The 10,723-nt window shown below is 53.9% G+C and overlaps 1 protein-coding gene across 1 annotated transcript; it reads left to right on the forward strand.

Annotated features, from left to right (window-relative positions):
- Positions 1-8,567: 8,567 nt before the first annotated feature.
- Positions 8,568-9,469, forward strand: LOC119374319 (uncharacterized). The gene is made up of 2 exons (XM_037644397.1): positions 8,568-8,945; positions 9,062-9,469. The coding sequence occupies exons 1-2, from the start codon at positions 8,568-8,570 to the stop codon at positions 9,467-9,469; spliced, it is 786 nt and encodes a 261-aa protein (XP_037500325.1).
- Positions 9,470-10,723: the final 1,254 nt, after the last annotated feature.

A 10,723-nucleotide genomic window follows, 5' to 3' on the forward strand; every position in this document is an offset into this window, starting at 1 on the left:
GCTACATCCGAAGGTTCCTGTCCGATCTGTAGACAACGCGAATGTTATACTCTTGTAAGCGAAGCGCCCATCAGCCGAGGCGACCTGACGGATCTTTCAGCGAAGAAAGCCAGCAAATGGCGTGGTGGTCGGTAACAACGTCGAAAGCACGACCATATATGTATGGACGGAAATTGCGGAGAGCCCAAATGATGGTCAAACACTGTTTTTCTGTCACAGAATAGTTCGCTTCGGCCTTTTTTCAAAGTGCGACTGGCATAGGCGACGACGTACTCGCCGTAGCCGTCTTTCCGCTGTTCTAAGACTGCACCAAGTCCGATGCCGCTAGCGTCGGCATGGATCTCCGTAGGTGCTGTGGGGTCGTAATGTCGAAGGATAGGCGGTGAGGTGAGTATACGACGTAGTTGCTTGAAGGCTTCGTCGCACGAGGTTGACCAAGCGGACATACCGTTACTAGCCGTAAGCAAATTCGTCAGTGGTGCTATGATGGTTGCAAAATTACGTACAAAGCGCCGGAAATACGAGCAGAGGCCTACAAAGCTGCGGAGTGCCTTAAGGGTTGTGGGCTTGGGAAACTCAGCGACGGCGCGAAGCTTGCCTGGGTCAGGAAGCACACCATTCTTCGATACAACGTGTCCCAATATTGTTAGCTTGCAGGCGGCGAACCGGCACTGTTTGATGTTGAGCTGGAAGCCGGCAGTGGTGAGGCAGGTCAGTATCTCACGCAAGCGAACAAGGTGCGTCGGAAAATCTGATGAAAACACGACGATGTCGTCAAGGTAGCACAGTGTTATGATCGCGCTAAGACCCACCACTGTAAAGGCTCCCACAGGCTGGACCCCGAGCACGACTACCTGGGCAGGTGCCTCAGAACGGAGCTGCATTAACGTGCAGAACACGCGACCCCTGTGCAGTGCTCTCTTCCTTGCTGGCGTCCCTCTCGGAGACACTGGATGAGTTCCTCGGAGACGCCGGACGCGTCCGAACAGCGGAGCTACGCCCTCCTCCTCTTAGCGTCTGAGGGCTCATAAAAGGCCGGCGCATCGAGCGTCGGGAGCTTCGGCTTCCTCATGCTTTGTGTGTGTTTTGTCCTCGTCACGTATTCAACGTCTTTTTTCGTTGGCTACCTTTTGCCTTGCCACTGCCTGGACATTCCCAGCCGCCCAGTCCTTTGGCCCTCGTGTCATGCTACCCACGAGACCCTGGTGCATCTCGTAACAACTGGTGGCAGCGGTGGGATTGCAGTGGACCTTGCAACTTGTGCCAACTGAACCGTGGACATCGCATCGAAGCCCGTGACTGCAGTCACATGAGTGTCGGACTTTTCCCCCTTGAAGATGTGCCAGGCTTTTAAGAATAGCTTTGAAGTTGAAGCTGGCAGGCTGTCTTTATCAGTACTGAGTCCCTTTGCGTTATCGCACTTGGCGGTAGCTGATAAGGAAAAGATGGGGAGAGAGGTTCAGTGTCTTAGCTGGTCATGGATCTCAATTCTCTACGCAAGCCAGAATTGTTATTTCTATGCGCAGAATTGGGAGTGGAAGCGGGAAACGCCATGCGGAAGCCGCAAATCATTCAGGCTTTGCTTGCCTTGGAAGCAGATGATAGCGAGCTTCTAGAATGTTGGGAAATTGTCAAAGAGCGCCAGGCAAACGAAGAGAAGAGCCGCCGGGCTGATGCGAAAGAGCGTCAGGCAAACGATGAAAAGAAGCGTGCTGATTAGAAAGAGAGACTATTGCTTGAGCTCGAATTAAAGCGCTTAGAGCTGGAACTGCAGAACGCGAAGGCGGCTAGCGTCGAAGCGCACCTGCCAGTCGCAGAAGCGCGAGAAAATTTTAGTATGAAGGATTTAATGCAGCCTTTGCAAGTAGGAGAGGACATCGGAATGTTTCTCGTGAACTTTGAACGGACTTGCCAAAGAATGAAGTTCTCTAAGGCGTCATGGGCACAGCGCCTGCTAACCGTTTTGCCCTGTCAGGTAGCGGACGCTATGGGGAGACTTAGCGCAGAGCAGTATGAGGACTACGATATTGTAAAATCCAGTCTTCTTAAGAGGCACCGCCTGTCTCCAGAAGCGTTTCGGCAGCGCTTTCGAAAAGCCCCTAAGTTGAAAAGCGAGTCGTACGTTGAGTTCGGATACAACTTAAAGCTCAACTTCGTTGAATGGCTAAGAAGTGCGGAAGTTTACGGAGACATGGCGAAGGTTGTCGAGTGCCTGTGCCTAGAGCAGTTTTACGACACAATTCCTGACCGAATGCGTTTATGGATCCTCGACAGGCCCGACGTGACCACAGTTGAAAAAGCGGCCGAGCTCGCGGAGGAATACGCGTCGCGTCATGCATCGCAGCAAAGTGAAGGGCGGACGCTCGACGCGTTTCCGAAGCAAGGCGCGGAGAATGGATCCCCAAAGCTTTTCAGACGCAACGGTAACGCGAAATGCCCAGATCCAGAGAAGGAAATTGAGCAGACGTTACCTAAACCTACTTTTAAAGACGAGAAGAACAGGCAGTTTGAAGCGCAGAAGCCGATAACATGCTATAAGTGCCATCAACCGGGGCACCTTGCCTCAGGTTGCCGAAATCAGAGTCTTGTATTCTCGTATGTCAGTGCCGACGATGAGAACTTAGAGCTACTTAAGCCGTTCATGAAAGAGTGTACGGTGAACGGAAAGCGCTGCAGGGTACTTAGAGATTCCGCAGCCACCATGGATGTCGTTCATCCATTATGTCAGCGCCAAGGACTTCACTGGCGAGTGTGCATGGATACGACAGGTGGTGCAGGAGCATAGCGTTTGTCTTCCACTCGCGCGCGTCCGTATCGAGGGGCTCTTTGGAACGTTTACTACTGAAGCTGCGGTTTCGGCTAGACTCCCGCCACAGTATTCCTACTTATTTTCGAATAAATCAGAAATGTTTCTGAGGAAAATGGGAACTTGTTTTGAACAGGGGGAGGTTTGCCCGCTTAACCGCTCAAAAGCACGAGAACTGTCTAGGCAGCCGGACTATGATCCGCCTGCCTTGATAGACGCATGCGAGGCGCCACAGCCGAACGCGGATGGCCCAACTCCAGAAAGCGTTGCCGATCTAGACGCTAGAACCGTTGCTAGAACAGATACCGCTTTTCCGCATGTGCAAGGGCAAGCTGTCATAAAAAATGGGGCTCTCCAGAAGAGCAATGACATTTTGTTCCACCCATTGAGGCGTCGTCTTCGGCAAAAAAAAGATGTGTCAGGCAAACAAGCTCTTCGCTTGAGTCTCGCATTTCAGGAATTCAATTTCAAAATGCGATGAAAAAAAAAGTAATGCATATGGCTTAAGTGGCTGCTTCGAATAACAAGTGTGCCTGAATGTATTGCAAACTCACGTCTGCAGTTTTTTGCAAAATGTAATTATTTGTTTTAAAAAAATTTATTCCTTTCTCTTTGAGAATTGAGGTACTGGCTAATGCGTTGGGCATTGGATTTTTGTTCCTGTCGCCAGCCAACATTATTGATTGTTTTAAACTGAGCCTGGTAGGTCTTTGGGTGAATTGTCTGGCGCTTGCGGGCTGCTTTCACCGAGGTACTTCTAGTGAAGCCACCATCAAGATCGCACTTCCGAAAACGTACAACAAGGCCAGAACTGTTTTGAGTTTTCACAGCCGACGCACCAAAGGGAAGCCATCAATACAGCGGTGTGTGTAATGGGTGTTGCTGTGTCGCCTTATCGTGGTGCACTTTCCAGGACGACAATTGTGCCGCGACCGACAGCGAGTCCAAGCGTCGCCAGCAAGGCGCACTTCAGATTTCCGCAAAGTATCCCTCTGGACAGTGGTTGCTGACCCTTGTCCATCGGGACAACGATACCCCGGCGGAGAAGCTGTTATGATCGCGCTACGACCCACCACTGGAAAGGCTCCCACAGGCTGGACCCCGAGCACGACTACCCGGGCAGGTGCCTCAGAACGGAGCTGCATTAACGTGCATAACGCGCGACCCCTGTGCAGTGCTCTCCTCCTTGCTGGCGTCCCTCTCAGAGACACTGGACGCGTTCCTCGGAGACGCCGGACGCGTCCGAACAGCGGAGCTACGCCCTCCTCCTCTTAGCGTCTGAGGGCTCATAAAAGGCCGGCGCATCGAGCGTCGGGAGCTTCGGCTTCCTCATGCTTTGTGTGTGTTTTGTCCTCGTCACGTATTAAACGTCTTTTTTCGTTGGCTACCTTTTGCCTTGCCACTGCCTGGACATTCCCAGCCCAGTCCTTTGGCCCTCGTGTCATGCTACCCACGAGACCCTGGTGCATCTCGTAACAACAGACATGTTTTCCACTTGTAGTTAGGAAGGATGGTGTCCATCATGCACTCGAAAGTAGCGGGCGCATTTCAGAGCCCAAAAGGCATTACGGTTATTTCGTATAAGCCATCGGGCGTCACAAAAGCTGTCTTCTCGCAGTCACCTTCAGCCATCGGCACTTGCCAATAGCCAGAGCGAAGATCTAAAGAAGAGTAGTACTCCGCTCCTTGCAAGGAGTCGAGTGCGTCATCTATACGAGGCAGCAGGCAGACGTCTTTACGAGTGATCTTATTTAGCCGACGGAAATCCACACAGAAGCGTATTGACCCGTCCTTCTTGCGTACTAGCACCACAGGTGACGCCCAAGGACTGTGGGAAGGGCGAATGACGCCACGCTGCAGCATTTCATCGACTTCCTCGTTAATCACCTTACGCTCGGCTGCCGACACACGGTATGGTCGCTGGCGTAATGGAGGATGAGAACCTGTGTGGACGCTGTGACTGACGTTCTCCGTACGGCCCAAGCGCGGTTGATCGCAATCAAACGATGAGCGAAAATTCTGCAAAAGCTCCAGTACTTGCATGCGGTACGGAGGTGGCAGGTCGGCATCCCAGACAGATTCAAAGACATCTGATGAAGGCGAAGTTGATGATGATGCAGAAGACGTGCGCTTAACGGGAGAAGTAAGGGCTCATAACAAGGCGTGTCATCCGAAGTTTCGATGATGTGAAACGGATCAACAGGAAGAACACGACCAAGAGACTCTACTCGAAGCAAGGTGACGGGGTGCTGAAACGGATTGCACACAACCATAACCGATGATCCAGATGCAGTAGTCAGGACGGCAAACGGGAGAGAGAGAGCCCTGCGACGCAGAAAAATAGGCGATGGCGTAAAAAAGACGGCAGCATCTGGCGCGGTGGAGCAAGCGACGGGCACAAGCACTGACAGTGCGGGTCGAGTACATTGCGTGGTGACTGTGCAGGCCTTGTAGAAGTCGCGAAGCTGGCAGTTCGTGCCTGCGGAACTGCAGCAACTGGTTTCCCTCGCTAGGTGACTGCCGAATACGTAAGGGTGAAGGCGAGGGACGACGGGGAGCGATGGTTGCTGAAAGGTCGTCGTGGAGGCGGCGAAAAGTCGGAGCTGAGACGCGTGGCATGGTCGCCAGTAGTGTGTGGGTAGCCGTATCCGGGCGTTGCGGCAGCTCGATGAGCAGGTGACATGCGACGGTTGCAGAAGCGCGCCACATGGCCGCCGAAACCGCAAGCGAAGCATATGGGCCGATTGTCGCGTGTGCGCCAGGGATTCTGAGCATATCGACTCCGAGGTGGCATTGGAGGAGGCGCAGGAGGCTGGGCTGTTCGCGGGTGCATTGCTTCAGAGAAGGCGAATGTCGGCGGCGGAGGTCGCGGCGCGGCATAGGTCAGAGGTGCAGCTACAGGCATGCATGGCTGGGTCAAAGGTACCGATTCGGCAAGCTGCTCGCGGATAGCCCTCCTGATGGGAGTAGCCAGTGATTCGTCAGCTGGTAGGGATCGATCGCCCAGAGGTAGCATAGAGAGCTGGCGCGCCACCTCCTCCCAAATAGTCTTTGATTTGGCTCGAAAGTGATGAAGAGGGTGACGGGTGGGAGGCTAGCGTGAGGCTCGAGAGTGGTTCGGCAGCTGCGACAGCACTGCGTGCAAGGACCCTTTGTCGAAGCAGCTCATCGAAACTCTGGCAAAGAGTAACGACGTCCGCTTCAGAAGCATCTGAAATGCGTCGTCCTCGATACCTTTGAGGATGTTTCACTTTCTCCTCTTCGCTCATGGAGGCATTGACGCGGGAGCAAATATTTACTACATCCTCGATGTAGCTCGTATACGTCTCATCGGGCTGTTGAGCACGCTGGTGTAGGCGTTGTTCAGCACGCAGCTTTCGTAAAGTTGGGCTGCCGAAGACTTCTGCGATCGCTGTCTTGAAATCAGACCAGGTATGGAGCTCACGCTCGTGATTGTGAAACCAGAGGTTGGCGACGTCAGAAAGACAGAAGATGACGACACGGAGTTTGACCGGGTCATCCCAGTTGTTGGTCTCACTGACGCGCTCATATGTGGAAAGCCAATATTCCACGTCAGCCTCACCTGTTCCGCTAAAGATAGGAGGGTCACGGTACCGCTGAATGGCGCCGCTGGAGCTGGAAGCCGCGGCGGTGTCGGGCTGACCGGTGGCAATGCCGGTCATTGCAGCGGTTGAAGCAGCGGGCAACGTTCGGTTACGAAGTTCCAGGTTGAGGTCAGGGATTGCAGCAACCTCCACCAGATGTCGTATGACGGCTTATTAACAAAGTACTGACGACTTGTGCAATCGAAGTAGCGCCGGTCCAACAGGAACGAAGATAACGCGTACAGCAACGCACGATCGAGTGTGGCTTCTTCCTCCTCTTCACTACACTGCGATCATGTCGGACACCATCGGCCCACTGCCACGGACAGGCTTACGTGCTGCCCTGCGTGGACAGATTCACCCGCTGGGCGGAGGCCATCCCTATCGCGGACATCACCGCCGAGACGGTTGCGAGTTCTTTCTGTACCACTGGGTAGCCCGCTTCGGGGTGCCCTCCACGATAACAATGGACCGTGGCCGACAGTTCGAATCCGCCCTTTTCGCTCTTATCAGTCAGCTCATGGGAACTTCGCGCATACGTACGACGGCGTCCCACCCCATGAGCAATCGCATGGTGGATCGCTTTCACCGTCAGCTGAAGGTCGCCCTCATGGCAACCGAGGAACACGACTGGGTGGAGGCCCTCCTGCTCGTCCTGTTGAGCAGGTCCACCTTTAAAAGAGGACAGCCCCGCCACGGTGGTCTAGTGGTTATGGCGCTCGACTGCTGAGCCGAAGGCCGCGGGATCGAATCCCGGCCGCGGCGGCTGCATTTTCGATGGAGGCGAAAATGTTTTGAGGCCCGTGTACTTCAGGTGCACGTTAGAAAACCCCAGGTGGTTGAAATTTCCGGAGCCCTCCACTACGGCGTCTCTCATAATCATATCGTGGTTTTGGGGCGTTAAACCCCAGATATTATTATTATTATTACTAAAAGAGGACATTGGCTGCAGCGCCGCTGAGTTGGTCTGCGCCAGGCTGCCGGAAGAGTTCTTCACGCACGGCTCAGAGGAGGCATCCATAGCTTGCAGCGACTACGCAACGTCATGAGGAAGCTGCGCGCGGTACCTCCACGGCCTCCAGGGTCGCGTGTCGTGCACGTTGACCCGCAGCTCACATGGTGCCCATATGTGTTCGTACGACACGACGCGGTTCGGCAACCTCTTCAGCCACCCTACGATGGGCCGTTTAAAGTCTGCCACGGGAACAAATATTTCACCATCAGTAGATGCGGTCGTGAGGATGTTGTGTCGATGGACAGCATGAAGCCAGCACACATGGACAGCGAAGACACAGTGGTGCCTCCGCCAACGGAATCCTCGCCAGGATCCCCAGCTTCAATACCAGCCCAAGCTAACGAGGTACCCACTCGGCTGTCTCCACCAAGGGCATCCTCGCCAGGACCCCCAGCTTCAACGCCAGCCCAAGCTAACGAGGTCCCCACTAGACTGTCTCCACCAAGAGAATCCTCGCCAGGACCAAGCGAAGGAGATGCCCACTCGGCTGACGCACAGCGGATGGCTATCAAGAGCGCCCACTCGTCTGGACCTTTAGCTCCGTTCAGCAACGCACTAAAGGCCTGAACACGTACGCGTTGCAGCGTGTCAACGCGTGACCTTTTGACGCGGCGCCGCGCCCTCTCCCTATGGGGAGAGAGGGCGCGCGGCTACGGAAAGCTGCGCGCCCTCTCTCCATAGGGAGAGGGCGCGGCGCCGCGTCAAAAAGTCACGCGCCGACGCGCTGCAACGCGTACGTGTGTTCCGGCTTTTAGGGGGGAGTGCTGTGGTGGCAACCGACAAAGCAAGCAGTGAAGATGCGGCAGTCCTCCTCTCCATAACCGGTTCTTCCCTCGCCTACTCAACTCCCTCACCACACGGGGAAGGGAAAGGCGAAGGGAGCGGAGAGACAAGAATAAAGTCAGTTGAGTTGGAATTCACACCGTTCGGTTTGTCTTTCTCAACATCGCGTACACGCTTTCCAAGCGTACCAAGGGGATCTCAGCATCTGTGAGGGACTGCTTCTGAAGGGGTCCCACATCGTCGTGCCGTGCGCCTTTCATCGCAGCACGCTCGAGCTCCTCTATGATGGCCATCAACCGGTGCAAAGCTTTAGCTCGGGAGTCAACCTGGTAGCCGGGCATCAACAACCAGATAGACAATGGTGTCTAACTGCGCCACGTGCGCCGAAACCGGGGTGCAGCGCTCGGAGCCCATGCTGCCGTCAATCACTCCAACTCGGCCCTGGGAAGAGCTGGGCATTGCTTTTTTTCACCTGAACGGCCAAGACTACGTACTTCTGGTGGATTACCGGTCACGCTTTCCGAAAGCCATCAGCCTACGCTCGACTACAGCACCTGTTGTCATTAACACCATCAAGAGCGTTTTCGCGCGCCATGGGATTCCGAGACTGGTGAGCAGCGATGACGGTCGTCAGTTTGCTGCAAGCAGGTTCTCCGCCTTCGCTGAGCCCTACGGCTTCCGCCACGTCACCAGCAGCCCCCATATTCCACAGTCGAACGAAGAGGTGGAACAGATGGTGAGGACTGTCAGAGACCTGCTTCGGAAGGCGGATGATCCCTACCTAAGGCTTCTGGCACACGGGGACACCCCTGGGGTATATGGAGCGAGACCTGCTCAGCTGCTCATGGGTAGGCGCCTGCAGACCTGGGTGACGAAGACTTCCGGAGGCGCCAAGCATCCGACTTCAACAGAAGACATGCCGCTCGCACACTGCGGCCCCTTAAGGCCGGCCAGCAGGTCTGGGTGCAGGATGTCAACTCCCCCGCGACATTCTCGTGGCCAGCTCAACGCCCGCGCTCCTACGTGGTGGAGACTCCGACGAGTGTACGCCAGCGCAACCAGATGCACCTGGTACCAACGACGGGACGTCCTGCGCAATGCACTAACAGGCCGCCTAGAACTCCCGTGGCGGCCCGGAACAGTACCGCGTCGCCTCACGAAAGCACCTCCACTGCAGAGGCACCTCCTGGTTTTACTTCTACGCCACTCGTCTCAAGGTTTGGCACAAAGATCCGCAGGCCGAAAAGGCTCGACCTATGAACGTTGTTTCCTTTCGGAATAAGAGTTTCTTTGTTTGGTTTGGTTTTACCCGCAGTGTACGGCAGTACCACTAGATGGCAGCAAAACATCCATGAAGTGTACAACAGTACCGCTGGATGGCAGTACAACATGCACTGATATATACATAGCTTGTACGTGACGTCACAGGCAGGTTCTCTGCGCTGGGGCCCAAACATGGCGGCCACCCAGCCGTTTTTATCTCATTAGAGTGCCAGTGGTGAGGAGGACACCCAGACGTTGGGTCCCCGCTTTCTTTTGTTCGCCAGCCGCGCAAAGGGGGAACACAAAGGAACGTGAGGGTTGGGTATGAAAAATGCCTGGGGGCGCCGGCACTAATCTGATGGTGAGCCCCTACGTTTCTTGCTCGCGTTCGAGCAAAAGTTCACGCAGCGTCTCAACCCGCTGGTACCCAAAGATGTCGGCCACGGTGACGTCAGTGCAAGCTTGAATAAGCATGCGGGCGCGCTGGTGCGCCCGGAGACTCGGCTGTCGTGTCACACACTCGCTCGACACTAAAGTAAACAGTGCTCAAATGAGAAGAAATTTTTGTGTTTGAAAAGAATGTTCCCAGGTGTTTCAACTAGGTGTTCAGTGGCATTTATAGAAAATAAACTAAACAATACACAACAAAACGCAGGACCAAAACCAAACGGCGTCGTCAATAATAACTTTAATTGCATATCAAAGCAACATATTTATTACATAGGAAACATCACGACCTTACTTTGGGCCATCAGATACTGGACCACACGCGTTACACATGAAAACTTTGTCCCATTTTTCAGTTTTTTGACACTCCGGTTTATATCAAGGCAAATTCCATATACTTGTTCCACTTTAATTAAATGAAGATTAATTACACAGACAAATTAATACTAACTGTTAGGTTTGTACGTCCCAAATCAACGATATGATTATGAGGGATGCCGTAGTGGAGTGCTTTGGAAATTTTGAGCACCCGGGGTTCGTTAACGTGCACATAAGTAAAAGTACACGGGCCTCTCGAATTTTTGCCTTCATCGAAAATAGGCTCACCACAGGCGGGATTCGATCTCGCGACCTTCGGAATTACAAAAAGAAATTGTGCACGCAAAAGGAGACACACAATGTACCGATGAAGCAATACCATACAAAACAGGTGAAGCCAATATTTCCCAAAATGTGTCTTCTCGGCTACAGCAGGCAGATGCAGACACATTTAGCCAAAGATTGATGTAACCCACCTGTTGTAGG

The sequence above is a fragment of the Rhipicephalus sanguineus genome, chromosome 11, assembly GCF_013339695.2.
Source record: "Rhipicephalus sanguineus isolate Rsan-2018 chromosome 11, BIME_Rsan_1.4, whole genome shotgun sequence".
NCBI classification, from domain to species: Eukaryota; Metazoa; Arthropoda; class Arachnida; order Ixodida; family Ixodidae; genus Rhipicephalus; species Rhipicephalus sanguineus.